This window comes from Salmo salar, chromosome ssa29 (genome assembly GCF_905237065.1).
Source record: "Salmo salar chromosome ssa29, Ssal_v3.1, whole genome shotgun sequence".
Classification (NCBI taxonomy): domain Eukaryota; kingdom Metazoa; phylum Chordata; class Actinopteri; order Salmoniformes; family Salmonidae; genus Salmo; species Salmo salar.
In genome coordinates, this window is record NC_059470.1 from 28113420 (window position 1) to 28129587 (window position 16168).

Below are 16168 nucleotides of genomic sequence, written 5' to 3' on the forward strand. Positions count from 1 at the left end.
TGTCTGTCGCTCTCTCTCTCTCTGTCTGTCTGTCGCTCTCTCTCTGTCTGTCTGTCTGTCACTCTCTCTCTCTCTCTCTGTCTGTCGCTCTCTCTCTCTCTCTCTCTCTGTCTGTCTGTCGCTCTCTCTCTCTCTCTGTCTGTCTGTCGCTCTCTCTCTCTCTGTCTGTCTGTCGCTCTCTCTCTCTGTCTCTGTCGCTCTCTCTCTCTCTGTCTGTCTGTCGCTCTCTCTCTCTCTCTGTCTGTCTGTCGCTCTCTCTCTCTGTCTGTCTGTCGCTCTCTCTCTCTGTCTGTCTGTCGCTCTCTCTCTCTCTGTCTGTCTGTCGCTCTCTCTCTCTCTCTGTCTGTCTGTCGCGCGCTCTCTGTCTGTCTGTCGCGCGCGCTCTCTCTCTCTCTGTCTGTCTGTCGCTCTCTCTCTCTCTCTGTCTGTCTGTCGCGCGCTCTCTGTCTGTCGCGCTCTCTGTCTATCTGTCTGGCGCTCTCTCTCTCTCTCGGTCTTTCGCTCTCTGTCTGTCGCTCTCTCGCTCTGTCTGTTTGTCTGTCGCTCTCTCTGTCGGTCTCTCGCTCTGTCTGTTTGTCTGTCGCTCTCTCTGTCGGTCTCTCGCTCTTTCTCTGTCTCTGATCAATCGTATTGTAGAACCAAGGCCAGTCATACTCAATATATCAGATCAATCGTATAGTAGAACCAAGGCCAGTCATACTCAATATATCTGATCAATCGTAATGTAGAACCAAGGCCAGTCATACTCAATATATCTGATCAATCGTATTGTAGAACCAAGGCCAGTCATACTCAATATATCTGATCAATCGTATTGTAGAACCAAGGCCAGTCATACTCAATATATCTGATCAATCGTATTGTAGAACCAAGGCCAGTCATACTCAATATATCTGATCAATCGTATTGTAGAACCAAGGCCAGTCATACTCAATATATCAGATCAATCGTATTGTAGAACCAAGGCCAGTCATACTCAATATATCTGATCAATCGTATTGTAGAACCAAGGCCAGTCATACTCAATATATCAGATCAATCGTATTGTAGAACCAAGGCCAGTCATACTCAATATATCAGATCAATCGTATCTGATTTTATTTTCAGAGCTTTCTTCAGATTCATGTAATGATGGCTACAGGATTCCTCGTAAAGAGCCAGATGACCTGGTTTATTCTGGAACACGTTTTCATACTGCTGCCCATTTCCTTTATGGCTATTGACTCTCAGCCAATCACTTTCACCTCCCATTCCTCTCATAAACACACACTTATGACAGTATATTTTGGGGCGGCAGATACCCTAGTGGTTAGAGGCAGATACCCTAGTGGTTAGAGGCAGGTACCCTAGTGGTTAGAGGCAGGTACCCTAGTGGTTAGAGGCAGGTACCCTAGTGGTTAGAGGCAGGTACCCTAGTGGTTAGAGGCAGGTACCCTAGTGGTTAGAGGCAGGTACCCTAGTGGCTAGAGGCAGGTACCCTAGTGGCTAGAGGCAGGTAGGCTAGTGGTTAGAGGCAGGTAGGCTAGTGGCTAGAGGCAGGTAGCCTAGTGGCTAGAGGCAGGTAGCCTAGTGGCTAGAGGCAGGTAGCCTAGTGGCTAGAGGCAGGTAGCCTAGTGGCTAGAGGCAGGTAGCCTAGTGGCTAGAGGCAGGTAGCCTAGTGGTTAGAGGCAGGTAGCCTAGTGGCTAGAGGCAGGTAGCCCAGTGGTTAGAGGCAGGTAGCCCTAGTGGCTAGGAGGCAGGTAGCCTAGTGGCTAGAGGCAGGTAGCCTAGTGGCTAGAGGCAGGTAGCCTAGTGGCTAGAGGCAGGTACCCAAGTGGTTAGAGGCAGGTACCCTAGTGGCTAGAGGCAGGTACCCTAGTGGCTAGAGGCAGGTAGCCTAGTGGCTAGAGGCAGGTAGCCTAGTGGTTAGAGGCAGGTACCCTAGTGGTTAGAGGCAGGTAGCCTAGTGGTTAGAGGCAGGTAGCCTAGTGGTTAGAGGCAGGTAGCCTAGTGGTTAGAGGCAGGTAGCCTAGTGGTTAGAGGCAGGTAGCCTAGTGGTTAGAGGCAGGTACCCTAGTGGCTAGAGGCAGGTACCCTAGTGGCTAGAGGCAGGTACCCTAGTGGCTAGAGGCAGGTAGCCTAGTGGCTAGAGGCAGGTAGCCTAGTGGCTAGAGGCAGGTAGGCTAGTGGCTAGAGGCAGGTAGCCTAGTGGTTAGAGGCAGGTAGCCTAGTGGTTAGAGGCAGGTAGGCTAGTGGTTAGAGGCAGGTAGGCTAGTGGTTAGAGCGTTGGGCCAGTAACTGAAAGTTTGCTGGATCGAATCCTGAGCTGACAAGATAAACATCTGTCATTCTGCCCCTGAACAAGGCAGTTAAACCACTGTTCCTAGGCCGTCATTGAAAATAAGAATTTGTTCCTAACTGACCTGCCTAGTTAAAAAAACTAAAAAACTGAAATGCTGTACCTCAGATGTGGGCGCATCTGAAGTGGCACCCTATTCCTTACGTAGTGCACTACACCCCCTGGCTTAAAGTATTTTCACAGATGCAGTCTGTGTGTGGCTGAAACGGATGACCGTTCAGTCTGTGTGTGGCTGAAACGGATGACCGTTCAGTCTGTGTGGCTGAAACGGATGACCGTTCAGTCTGTGTGTGGCTGAAACGGATGACCGTTCAGTCTGTGTGTGGCTGAAACGGATGACCGTTCAGTCTGTGTGGCTGAAACGGATGACCGTTCAGTCTGTGTGTGGCTGAAACGGATGACCGTTCAGTCTGTGTGTGGCTGAAACGGATGACCGTTCAGTCTGTGTGTGGCTGAAACGGATGACCGTTCAGTCTGTGTGTGGCTGAAACGGATGACCGTTCAGTCTGTGTGTGGCTGAAACGGATGACCGTTCAGTATTGACCCGGCTGAGAGGTTTTATTTACCTGGAGGTGGTGCTGGGTATTTTGTGATACTCCAGTTGGGTATCTGGTGCAGTTCTCCTGTTCTCTCTCTCCCCAAGCTGAGGCGGATTCACTGTCGAGCGACGTCATTCACATCCGACGTGTCACAAACTTCCTGTAGTTCTATGATAATGCCATTCCAAAACGGACTCCGGTCACCTGACTGACGACCTTGTGCACTGGGCCAATAATCCACGTCTCTCTCTCTCTGACCTCTTTCTCTTGTTTTGTCTACCCCATCTATCTCTCTCTCTCTCTGACCTCTTTCTCTTGTTTTCTCTACCCCATCTATCTCTCTCTCTCTCTCTCTGACCTCTTTCTCTTGTTTTCTCTACCCCATCTATCTCTCTCTCTCTCTCTGACCTCTTTCTCTTGTTTTCTCTACCCCATCTATCTCTCTCTCTCTCTCTGACCTCTTTCTCTTGTTTTCTCTACCCCATCTATCTCTCTCTCTCTCTCTCTGACCTCTTTCTCTTGTTTTCTCTACCCCATCTATCTCTCTCTCTCTCTCTGACCTCTTTCTCTTGTTTTCTCTACCCCATCTATCTCTCTCTCTCTCTCTGACCTCTTTCTCTTGTTTTCTCTACCCCATCTATCTCTCTCTCTCTCTCTGACCTCTTTCTCTTGTTTTCTCTACCCCATCTATCTCTCTCTCTCTCTCTCTGACCTCTTTCTCTTGTTTTCTCTACCCCATCTATCTCTCTCTCTCTCTCTGACCTCTTTCTCTTGTTTTCTCTACCCCATCTATCTCTCTCTCTCTCTCTGACCTCTTTCTCTTGTTTTCTCTACCCCATCTATCTCTCTCTCTCTCTGACCTCTTTCTCTTGTTTTCTCTACCCCATCTATCTCTCTCTCTCTCTGACCTCTTTCTCTTGTTTTCTCTACCCCATCTATCTCTCTCTCTCTCTCTGACCTCTTTCTCTTGTTTTCTCTACCCCATCTATCTCTCTCTCTCTCTCTCTGACCTCTTTCTCTTGTTTTCTCTACCCCATCTATCTCTCTCTCTCTCTCTGACCTCTTTCTCTTGTTTTCTCTACCCCATCTATCTCTCTCTCTCTCTGACCTCTTTCTCTTGTTTTCTCTACCCCATCTATCTCTCTCTCTCTGACCTCTTTCTCTTGTTTTCTCTACCCCATCTATCTCTCTCTCTCTCTCTGACCTCTTTCTCTTGTTTTCTCTACCCCATCTATCTCTCTCTCTCTCTCTCTGACCTCTTTCTCTTGTTTTCTCTACCCCATCTATCTCTCTCTCTCTCTCTCTGACCTCTTTCTCTTGTTTTCTCTACCCCATCTATCTCTCTCTCTCTCTCTGACCTCTTTCTCTTGTTTTCTCTACCCCATCTATCTCTCTCTCTCTCTCTGACCTCTTTCTCTTGTTTTCTCTACCCCATCTATCTCTCTCTCTCTCTCTGACCTCTTTCTCTTGTTTTCTCTACCCCATCTATCTCTCTCTCTCTCTGACCTCTTTCTCTTGTTTTCTCTACCCCATCTATCTCTCTCTCTCTCTCTGACCTCTTTCTCTTGTTTTCTCTACCCCATCTATCTCTCTCTCTCTCTCTGACCTCTTTCTCTTGTTTTCTCTACCCCATCTATCTCTCTCTCTCTCTCTGACCTCTTTCTCTTGTTTTTCTACCCCATCTATCTCTCTCTCTCTCTCTGACCTCTTTCTCTTGTTTTCTCTACCCCATCTATCTCTCTCTCTCTCTGACCTCTTTCTCTTGTTTTCTCTACCCCATCTATCTCTCTCTCTCTCTCTGACCTCTTTCTCTTGTTTTCTCTACCCCATCTATCTCTCTCTCTCTCTCTGACCTCTTTCTCTTGTTTTCTCTACCCCATCTATCTCTCTCTCTCTCTCTGACCTCTTTCTCTTGTTTTCTCTACCCCATCTATCTCTCTCTCTCTCTCTGACCTCTTTCTCTTGTTTTCTCTACCCCATCTATCTCTCTCTCTCTCTCTGACCTCTTTCTCTTGTTTTCTCTACCCCATCTATCTCTCTCTCTCTCTCTCTGACCTCTTTCTCTTGTTTTCTCTACCCCATCTATCTCTCTCTCTCTCTCTGACCTCTTTCTCTTGTTTTCTCTACCCCATCTATCTCTCTCTCTCTCTCTGACCTCTTTCTCTTGTTTTCTCTACCCCATCTATCTCTCTCTCTCTCTGACCTCTTTCTCTTGTTTTCTCTACCCCATCTATCTCTCTCTCTCTCTGACCTCTTTCTCTTGTTTTCTCTACCCCATCTATCTCTCTCTCTCTCTCTGACCTCTTTCTCTTGTTTTCTCTACCCCATCTATCTCTCTCTCTCTCTCTCTGACCTCTTTCTCTTGTTTTCTCTACCCCATCTATCTCTCTCTCTCTCTCTGACCTCTTTCTCTTGTTTTCTCTACCCCATCTACTCTCTCTCTCTCTCTGACCTCTTTCTCTTGTTTTCTCTACCCCATCTACTCTCTCTCTCTCTGACCTCTTTCTCTTGTTTTCTCTACCCCATCTATCTCTCTCTCTCTCTCTGACCTCTTTCTCTTGTTTTCTCTACCCCATCTATCTCTCTCTCTCTCTCTCTGACCTCTTTCTCTTTTTTCTCTACCCCATCTATTCTCTCTCTCTCTCTCTGACCTCTTTCTCTTGTTTTCTCTACCCCATCTATCTCTCTCTCTCTCTCTGACCTCTTTCTCTTGTTTTCTCTACCCCATCTATCTCTCTCTCTCTCTCTGACCTCTTTCTCTTGTTTTCTCTACCCCATCTATCTCTCTCTCTCTCTCTCTGACCTCTTTCTCTTGTTTTCTCTACCCCATCTCTCTCTCTCTCTCTCTCTGACCTCTTTCTCTTGTTTTCTCTACCCCATCTATCTCTCTCTTGGCTGTTTTCATCCTACTTCATCTGTTCTGCTTCTCTACCATGTCACCCCAGTCTACCTCTGAACCATTATGTATCTATGGGATATACTGCTTGTATGGGCTTGTCTGTACTGACCTGGACTGATCATTACCCTGTTAGAGGGTTGATCAGGAAGATGTCTGTACTGACCTGGACTGATCATTACCCTGTTAGAGGGTTGATCAGGAAGATGTCTGTACTGACCTGGACTGATCATTACCCTGTTAGAGGGTTGATCAGGAAGATGTCTGTACTGACCTGGACTGATCATTACCCTGTTAGAGGGTTGATCAGGAAGATGGGAGAGATTAAGGATGAGTGGACAGAATGGGTGGATAAATATCATTTTCAGGATGATGTCTGTAGCTGGTACGAGTGTCTCTTCGTTCTGACTCAACATTGTCACAACGTTCAGCCGTTTGAGTGTGCGATGGTGCCTCGGCATTGGCACCACTGTTTGCGGTCTGTGTGTTTGTTGCTGTGTGTCTGTTTGTTGCTGTGTGTGTGTTTGTTGCTGTGTGTGTGTTTGTGTCCATCTGTGACAATTCTGTGTGTATCCATTTCTGTGTGTTAGATCTTGGCTCAGTGTGTGTGTGTGTGGCTCATTTCCTGGTGCTGCTATAGAATTGCTTCTGTCAGCTCCCTGAGCTGAGCTGCTGCTGCTGTGACCTCATTTCCTGCTCACTCCTTCCTCAGTACCACAGAATAATGCCCCCTCCTCACTCACATAACACACAAGCGCCCCGCACAGACCCCAGGTCACACATGGTACTGCAGCCAGATAGCCCAATGGAAACTCACAAGCCCCATAGAGCTCCCACTGTCTGTTTCAAACTGCTGCTGCTATGAGGGTGTCACAGAAAAACAGGATTCATATCAATGTATTCAATGAGTCAGTAAGTCAGAGGGTCATTTTAAAGAGTGTAAATCCTGGCACTTTTTGTTATTAGTGTGAATAGCTGTAGGGTCCAGGTGTGTCCTCTGTTGTCCTGACTGTGTTTCTGTGTGGGGCATCAGGCCAAGGAGCTGCCCACCTACAAGGACAATGACTTCATCAACGATGGACAGAAGATCTACATCGACGACGACAACAAGAAGATGTTCCTGGAGAAGCTACGTAAAGACGTGGAGGTGTGTGTATGTGTGTATGTGTGTGTGTGTGTGTGTGTGTGTGTGTGTGTGTGTGTGTGTGTGTGTGTGTGTGTGTGTGTGTGTGTGTGTGTGTGTGTGTGTGTGGTTCTGTTATTTCTTCTGATGTGAGTGAATTAATACTTGGGTCTGGATTAATCCGGTCTCCCTCAACTAATTTTCTTCTCCCTCCCTCTCCTTCCTTCCTTCCCTCCCTCCCTCCTTCCCTCTCTCCTTCCCTCCCTCTCTCCTTCCTTCCCTCCCTCCCTCCCTCTCTCCTTCCCTCTCTCCTTCCTTCCCTCCCTCCCTCCCTCCCTCTCTCCTTCCCTCTCTCCTTCCTTCCCTCCCTCCCTCCCTCCCTCTCTCCTTCCTTCCCTCCCCCTCCCTCTCTCCTTCCTTCCCTCCCTCTCTCCTTCCTTCCCTCCCTCTCTCCTTCCTTCCCTCCTCCCTCCCTCCCTCCCTCCCTCCCTCTCCTTCCCTCCCTCCCTCTCTCCTTCCCTCTCTCCTTCCTTCCCTCCCTCCCTCTCTCCTTCCTTCCCTCCCTCCCTCCTTCCCTCTCTCCTTCCCTCTCTCCTTCCTTCCCTCCCTCCCTCTCTCCTTCCCTCCCTCCCTCCCTCCCCTCCCTCCCTCCCTCCCTCCCCTCTCTCCTTCCCTCTCTCCTTCCCTCTCTCCTTCCCTCTCTCCTTCCTTCCCTCCCTCCCTCCCTCCCTCCCTCCCTCCCTCCCTCCCTCCCTCCCTCCCTCCCTCCCTCCCTCTCTCCTTCCCTCTCTCCCTCCCTCCCTCTCTCCTTCCCTCCCTCCCTCTCTCCCTCCCTCTCTCCTTCCCTCTCTCCCTCTGTCCCTCCCTCCCTCTCTCCTTCCTTCCCTCCCTCCCTCCCCCCTCTCTCCTTCCCTCGCTCCCTCTCTCCCTCCCTCTCTCCTTCCCTCTCTCCCTCCCTCCCTCCAGTTCCTGGCCCAGTTGAAGCTGATGGACTACAGTCTCCTGGTGGGGATCCATGACGTGGAGCGGGCTGAGCAGGAGGAGGTGGAGAGTGAGGACAACGAGGGGGACGATGAGGGGGAGAGCGATGGCGGGATTGGCACTCCCCCTGACTCCCCCAGTAACACCCTGGACAGCACCAAGCCCCTGTCCCCCGGGGAGTTTGACCCCACCATAGATGTCTATGCCATCAAGAGCAATGATGGTGAGTGGAGAGGAGAGGAGGAGGGGTTTAGGAGATGGTGAGAAATCCCAACTATGAAGGAGGTGTAGGGATAATCCTCTATCTGTGTATCCAGGTGCTCCTAGGAAGGAGGTGTAGGGATAATCCTGTGTCTTTGTGTCCAGGTGTTTCTAGGAAGGAGGTGTAGGGATAATCCTGTGTATCCAGGTGCTCCTAGGAAGGAGGTGTAGGGATAATCCTGTGTGTCCAGGTGCTCCTAGGAAGGAGGTGTAGGGATAATCCTGTGTGTCCAGGTGCTCCTAGGAAGGAGGTGCAGGGATAATCCTGTGTCTTTGTGTCCAGGTGCTCCTAGGAAGGAGGTGTAGGGATAATCCTGTGTCTTTGTGTCCAGGTGCTCCTAGGAAGGAGGTGTAGGGATAATCCTGTGTCTTTGTGTCCAGGTGTTTCTAGGAAGGAGGTGTAGGGATAATCCTGTGTATCCAGGTGCTCCTAGGAAGGAGGTGTAGGGATAATCCTGTGTGTCCAGGTGCTCCTAGGAAGGAGGTGCAGGGATAATCCTGTGTCTTTGTGTCCAGGTGCTCCTAGGAAGGAGGTGTAGGGATAATCCTGTGTCTTTGTGTCCAGGTGCTCCTAGGAAGGAGGTGTAGGGATAATCCTGTGTCTTTGTGTCCAGGTGCTCCTAGGAAGGAGGTGTAGGGATAATCCTGTGTGTCCAGGTGCTCCTAGGAAGGAGGTGTAGGGATAATCCTGTGTGTCCAGGTGCTCCTAGGAAGGAGGTGTAGGGATAATCCTGTGTGTCCAGGTGCTCCTAGGAAGGAGGTGTAGGGATAATCCTGTGTGTCTGTGTCCAGGTGCTCCTAGGAAGGAGGTGTACTTCATGGCAGTCATTGATATTCTGCAGCATTACGATGCCAAGAAGAAGGCCGCTCACGCTGCCAAGACCGTCAAACACGGAGTGAGTGAGTGAGTGAGTGAGTGAGTGAGTGAGTGAGTGAGTGAGTGAGCCTGCCTGCCTGCCTGCCTGCCTGCCTGCCTACCTGCACCTTGTTTAGTGTGATTTTTGTGTGATTGTGTTTCTTCCTGACTGACTCGTCCACCATGTGTCTCCCCCTGCAGGCGGGAGCGGAGATCTCCACGGTGAACCCAGAGCAGTACTCCAAGAGGTTCTACGACTTCATCACCACTATTCTCTCATAGCCCCCGGGAGTGGGGGGGGGGGCTGCTGAGAGTGGAGGTGGTTTTTATCTCTCTCTCCATTTCTCCTTTAGCAGGGGTGTCCCTCTGCAGCTAAAACCATCATTTGTTTACATTCATCTTCTCTGTTGACTTGATCTCTGTTACGCGGGACCATAAGGTGTGATAGGAGAATAGGTGGATCGTCTCTGTTGACTTGATCTCTGTTACTGGGGACCATAAGGTGTGATAGGAGAATAGGTGGATCGTCTCTGTTGACTTGATCTCTGTTACGCGGGACCATAAGGTGTGATAGGAGAATAGGTGGACCCGACCAAAGGTGAAGGTGGATCGTCTCTGTTGACTTGATCTCTGTTACGCGGGACCATAAGGTGTGATAGGAGAATAGGTGGATCGTCTCTGTTGACTTGATCTCTGTTACGCGGGACCATAAGGTGTGATAGGAGAATAGGTGGATCGTCTCTGTTGACTTGATCTCTGTTACGCGGGACCATAAGGTGTGATAGGAGAATAGGTGGATCGTCTCTGTTGACTTGATCTCTGTTACGCGGTGTTCTAGTCAGTAGTTTTGTCTTTGTTTGTTTTGTGTACTTTGGGAATATAGTTTTTTTTACACCACGTCCTCACCCTGCATTGTTTGTTGTTTTGTATTCCCCTTTGGGAGGGGGTGGGGTTAGAATGAGGAAGAACAGGGCTCAGTGATTGGATAACAATAGTGAGGTCACTCTCGGAGTAAATAGTGCAGGTAGAAGTAAATAGGAAGTGCACCTTGAGGCTAGTCCAAACCATTCGCTCGTCTTCAGGAAGTAGGAAGTATTATTCCAATAGGCCGTCGGCCAGACCATCCAATTGCCATTTAGCCCTGCCAAAGCTACCTTCCTATATGTCCCTCCATCCAGCACTCCCTCTATATACAAGAGATGTTAGGATAAGCTGTGTCTAGTCAGACTGGGAGCTGGTCAGTAGTGCAGTGTGTCTGCGTCTGTGGTAGTGGTAGTGCAGTGTGTGTGTCTGTGTGTGTGTGTGTGTGTCTGTGTGTGTCTGTGGTAGTGCAGTGTGTGTGTGTGTGGTAGTGCAGTGTGTGTCTGTGTTAGTGAGCGCGCTGGCTGAGTACAAGTTAAGAATAGCGAGGATGAAGAGAGGAGAATAGCAGGGTACCTGGAAGGATGGCCAGAGAGGAGACCAGAAATGACACAAGGTCCGACTGGTCCAACAGTTTCATTCAGTTCCATTAGGCTTTAGAGATTTACCACATCATTGACTGATCGGGTTTATGTCATTCTGGCAGGGTACCAGGAAAGGGTATTAGGAAGGTGGTGTGTCTGACTTCCTGTGGGATAGGGCAGGGCGATGGTATGATACCTCATGGACCTTTGAACCTGAATTGCCATCAGCACCTTAAACAAATTGTTGCACTTTTATGTTAGAGATATGATCTCTCGTTCTGTTACATGTACCACAACAAAAGCACTGTTTGGAGCTATCTAACTCAGCCCCAAAATGTCTGATAGGGGTGTAGGAGGGGCTAGGGAAAGTGTCTAGATGAGTAGTGGCTAGGGTGTAGGAGGGACTAGAGGTGGGTTTGGGACAAGGCCTGAGTGTAGTGCGCAGCAGAGAATGCGGAGGGGTGCGTTCAGGACAGATACAGACGGCCTAGTGTTTACCTCTAGTATCGAACCAGGCTGAACCAGAGTCTTACCCACATCTGTCTGTATCAGGGGCCTCCAACCCCAGCCATGGAGGAGTACTGGGTATGAAGGCTTTACTCCTGTCCAGCACTAACACACCTGATTCAGCTGGTTGTGGTCCAGACAGAAGACCTTAATTAGTTGGTTATTTGATTCAGCTGGTTGTGGTCCAGACAGAAGACCTTAATTAGTTGGTTATTTGATTCAGCTGGTTGTGGTCCAGACAGAAGACCTTAATTAGTTGGTTATTTGATTCAGCTGGTTGTGGTCCAGACAGAAGACCTTAATTAGTTGGTTATTTGATTCAGCTGGTTGTGGTCCAGACAGAAGACCTTAATTAGTTGGTTATTTGATTCAGCTGGTTGTGGTCCAGACAGAAGACCTTAATTAGTTGGTTATTTGATTCAGCTGGTTGTGGTCCAGACAGAAGACCTTAATTAGTTGGTTATTTGATTCAGCTGGTTGTGGTCCAGACAGAAGACCTTAATTAGTTGGTTATTTGATTCAGCTGGTTGTGGTCCAGACAGAAGACCTTAATTAGTTGGTTTTTTGATTCAGCTGGTTGTGGTCCAGACGAAAGACCTTAATTAGTTATTTGAATCAGGTGTTACAGCAGGGCTGGAACAAAAGCCTCCATGACTATTAGTGTTCCAGGACTGAGAAGGAGAACCCTGAGACAGTTAAAGATCTCTATACAAGGTTCAGGCCTGAGTTTGCTGTGTGTCAGTGTTTCATGAGAGGGAAGGAAGGGGCTGTTGTTTAAGTGGTGACGTCATGCCAACCTGTCAGCCTCTCCTTTTAACCTTGTTGTCTGCCTGTTATTCAGACTTTTGTCGCATCGTTGTTGTTTTATCTCACATTGAATTTGTCCGGGTTTGAATTGAGGTGGTACATTTTTATATTTTGCACAGATACTAAAAGTAACCAAATGTTATGCATACGATCCTGACTGGGTGACGTGGTTTTAACAAGGGAAACGACTGGGTGACGTGGTTTTAACAAGGGAAACGACTGGGTGACGTGGTTTTAACAAGGGAAACGACTGGGTGACGTGGTTTTAACAAGGGAAACGACTGGGTGACGTGGTTTTAACAAGGGAAACGACTGGGTGACGTGGTTTTAACAAGGCAAACGACTGGGTGACGTGGTTTTAACAAGGGAAACGACTGGGTGACGTGGTTTTAACAAGGCAAACGACTGGGTGACGTGGTTTTAACAAGGCAAACGACTGGGTGACGTGGTTTTAACAAGGCAAACGACTGGGTGACGTGGTTTTAACAAGGCAAACGACTGGGTGACGTGGTTTTAACAGGGCAAACGACTGGGTGAGGTGTTTTTAACAAGGCAAACGACTGGGTGACGTGGTTTTAACAAGGGAAACGACTGGGTGACGTGGTTTTAACAAGGCAAACGACTGGGTGACGTGGTTTTAACAAGGCAAACGACTGGGTGACGTGGTTTTAACAAGGCAAACGACTGGGTGACGTGGTTTTAACAAGGCAAACGACTGGGTGACGTGGTTTTAACAAGGCAAACGACTGGGTGACGTGGTTTTAACAAGGCAAACGACTGGGTGACGTGGTTTTAACAAGGCAAACGACTGGGTGACGTGGTTTTAACAAGGCAAACGACTGGGTGACGTGGTTTTAACAAGGCAAACGACTGGGTGACGTGGTTTTAACAAGGGAAACGACTGGGTGACGTGGTTTTAACAAGGGAAACGTAATATACCTGTTCCAGAGATATATCTATCTATCTCTATATAGCTCTGACTTGTACCAAGTGAGAAGAATCTGCCTGGTGTTGTACCTGTGATGGGTAACCAACTAAACCAGTGACGTCGTCCTCCACTGTTCTAACCCAAGCAAAAAAAACTCCATATTATGGTTTGTTTGTTTTAGATGCATAGATTCTATTCACATATATTTTTACGTTGCATTTTAATCATGAAATATAATTGTATTTTAAAGCACCACCGTTTGAGTTAATGAGAGTGTTGTGTTATATGAAGAATGCTTGTATGTACTGTAAAACCAATACATGCTGCAGGGCCACGGTATCGTCCTCCTGTCTTGGCTGTTTAGATCCCTTGTCACTCTCCTAGTCTTAACCCCATCAGTCTCTCCTTACCATGCTTTCAACTGTGTTTTCATCGTATACACTGTGTAAGAGGTGTGCCTTTATACTCCAAATGATTTCATTTTGTCTTTTTTAATGACTTTTTGTTTTTTTACAAAGTTAAAATGTTATTTTAATAATAGGGTTTTATTTTCAACGTTTTCCCTTCCTGTGTAGAAGGTGTTTTCAATATATTATTGTTGAGTCAAATTGTTACAATTGTATTATTATTTTGACTAGTTCAGTTTTCAAACATAAAAACTAAAATGGCCGTCTCTGATGCTGAGGTTATGGGTAGAACTTAGTCATTAGGCACAGATGGCGCTTACTTCCCCTAAATCCTAACCTTCACCATTAGGAGGGGGGGTGGTACTGCAAATCTGAACTTGGATCAGTGTGTCTACCTCTTGGTGTGGAGACTGCCTCTGGGATGATCTTAACCCTGCGTCCCCGCTGCTCGGTAGGGACCCGTGTGTTGTGGTTTGTGTGACTGTCGTAATGGTGTTTGTCGTGCTTGTCCGCTGACGACTTCCTCCGAAGTTTGAATGCGTCTGAATTAAATGGCATCCTATTCCCTGTAACAGTGAAATCATTTTTACAAGAGCCCATTTAGGATTAGGGTTTGGTTTAGGGTTAGGTTCAGGTTTAGGATTAGGTTTAGGATTAGGGTTAGCCAGGTTCTGGTCAAAAATAGTGCACTGTTTAGGGAACAGATGCAGTCTAGACTCTGTTAGGAGTTGCTCCCCCCTTCCACCATCTTATGTTAACGTTGCTGCATCATCACTGCACGCCTGCTCCCTAAGCCCTAACCTTAACCACTGCACGCCTGCTCCCTAAGCCCTAACCTTAACCACTGCACGCCTGCTCCCTAAGCCCTAACCTTAACCACTGCACGCCTGCTCCCTAAACCCTAACCTTAACCACTGCACGCCTGCTCCCTAAGCCCTAACCTTAACCACTGCACGCCTGCTCCCTAAGCCCTAACCTTAACCACTGCACGCCTGCTCCCTAAGCCCTAACCTTAACCACTGCACGCCTGCTCCCTAAACCCTAACCTTAACCACTGCACGCCTGCTCCCTAACCTTAACCACTGCATGCCTGCTCCCTAAGCCCTAACCTTAACCACTGCACGCCTGCTCCCTAAGCCCTAACCTTAACCACTGCATGCCGGCTCCCTAACCTTCACTCTAAGCTGACCCAGGATCAGTGGTGAAGAGGAAATGTCTACCTGCTCCACCTCCCACCCACGGGCCAGCTCTCCCTGCCCTCACCCACGGGCCAGCTCTCCCTACCCTCACCCACGGGCCAGCTCTCCCTGCCCTCACCCACGGGCCAGCTCTCCCTGCCCTCACCCACGGGCCAGCTCTCCCTGCCCTCACCCACGGGCCAGCTCTCCCTGCCCTCACCCACGGGACAGCTCTCCCTGCCCTCACCCACAGGACAGCTCTCCCTGCCCTCACCCACGGGCCAGTTCTCCCTGCCCTCACCCACGGGCCAGCTCTCCCTGCCCTCACCCACGGGCCAGCTCTCCCTGCCCTCACCCACAGGACAGTTCTCCCTGCCCTCACCCACAGGGGATGTGTTTTTGCTCTGAGAAGATGGTGGCTGGATCCATAGAGAAGGTGCTCCCATGTCACAGACTTGGACTCCTACTATGGACTACCCTCCCCACTGTTCCCCAGTCCACTGGGACGTAGATGGGCGGTTTTGTCCATCGTTGGCTGATCCTTCAACCTCCGCTATGTAAAGGCCGTACTAAACCCAACATTTTGCGAAAAGCAACTTTTCCCATCTACGCGCATCCATCTACAGTCAAAATGACCACACATGAGCTTGGAAAATATTGTACGGTGTGACTGTATCAGTTTGACTGTGTGTTTATTTTTTTAACGTATGAATTCTGGAAGACTGAATGAAGTGTGTGTGTGTGTGTCACACGGATAGGTGTTAATGATTACAGATATGAGGACAGACACATGGTGACGTTTATGGGGTTTTAACTATTTGGAAATTGTGAGGTGTGTAATATGACCCAGAGTCCTTGCTACACATTGCTAAAGCATTGTGTGTGTGTGTGTATTGCTGTCTCCCGGTGGTCCGTGGGCGTAACCGCTGGTGTCCTGTGAGAAATGTTAACTCATGTTCTATGATGTTTATTGTTTGACACATAATGTTGATAATTATAATACACTCGATTCCATCCTCATTCGCTTCAATACAATAAAGCACCGGCTGCTAAACTGACCTCTGTTTTGACCACTTTGTACATGGTCATTATTTTCACTGACTGTCTTTTGGGCTTTATACATTTAATATGTCCTTTATTTTTCCAGATAGTGCCAGTGAGTCTTTTTTATTTATTTCTTTGGAGAGGAAGTGTTAAGTCAGCACAGGCAGGAGAGACACACACGACTAAAACCAGGCTACATAAAGGAGACTAAAATAGATTCACAAATGACATCATTCATTGACACAAGCATAGTCACTGCAGACAGCAAGCCCTTTTAATGAAGTTTTCTCTCTTGTATTTGACTAAACAATTGCATGGTTATGGCCATCAAACTCAACAATGGACCTCGAAGCCAGTTCCACTGCGTTTTTTCATTGTTCCTCTCTAATCAGGAACTTATTGGGTGCAATTAATGATCTGGTAGAACAGAAAGCCAGCAGGCTCCGGACCTCGTAGGGTCAGAGTTAAATAGCCATGTTCAACATGTAAATCATTACAGCTTTTTTTCAACATTTTCGTTTATGAAAGGTGGGCCTTTTATTTCTATATATATTTATTTAACTAGACTACTATTTTTGTGTAAAGTTAAATATTACAGTTCATTCCGTCTGAAATGGGTGTTAAATTCCATTGAAATAGCTCATTTAAGCAGAGTTGGTTACCAAGGTGTTTTTGACAGCCATGCGGTTGTTTTAGGCCTATTATCTTATCAAATATTAGACCTATTGAATTGAATTATGCTTTGGCCTTTTGATACTATTTGATTAATAATTGATACCTATAAATTGTGGCATCTCATAGGATCAAAATTATTTTCTGGTTTTAGAGCGATGAGGAACACGACGAAACGAAACAATG

At 48.0% G+C, this 16168-nt stretch overlaps 2 protein-coding genes across 8 annotated transcripts in view; both read left to right on the forward strand.

Annotated features, from left to right (window-relative positions):
• LOC106590533 (phosphatidylinositol 5-phosphate 4-kinase type-2 alpha) overlaps positions 1–13660 on the forward strand; it is a 56290-nt gene extending 42630 nt beyond the window's left edge. For 5 of the 7 annotated variants that reach the window (XM_045711013.1, XM_045711010.1, XM_045711011.1 and 2 more), the window contains 5 exons: positions 6807–6920; positions 7863–8100; positions 8931–9034; positions 9196–9513; positions 9599–13660. In XM_045711013.1, the coding sequence (XP_045566969.1) occupies positions 6807–6920; positions 7863–8100; positions 8931–9034; positions 9196–9276 (537 nt within the window). In that variant the 3' untranslated portion in view covers positions 9277–9513; positions 9599–13660. Of the gene's footprint in view, positions 1–6806; positions 6921–7862; positions 8101–8194; positions 8230–8930; positions 9035–9195; positions 9576–9598 lie in introns of those variants that run through there. The other 2 variants (XM_045711009.1, XM_014181640.2) reach the window with 2 other exon arrangements.
• Positions 13661–14227: 567 nt separating this feature from the next.
• spr2h (Small proline-rich protein 2H) lies at positions 14228–15323 on the forward strand. The gene is given in 1 exon segment (NM_001146420.1): positions 14228–15323. A coding segment is annotated over 1 exon segment (477 nt). The 5' UTR covers positions 14228–14300; the 3' UTR covers positions 14778–15323.
• Positions 15324–16168: the final 845 nt, after the last annotated feature.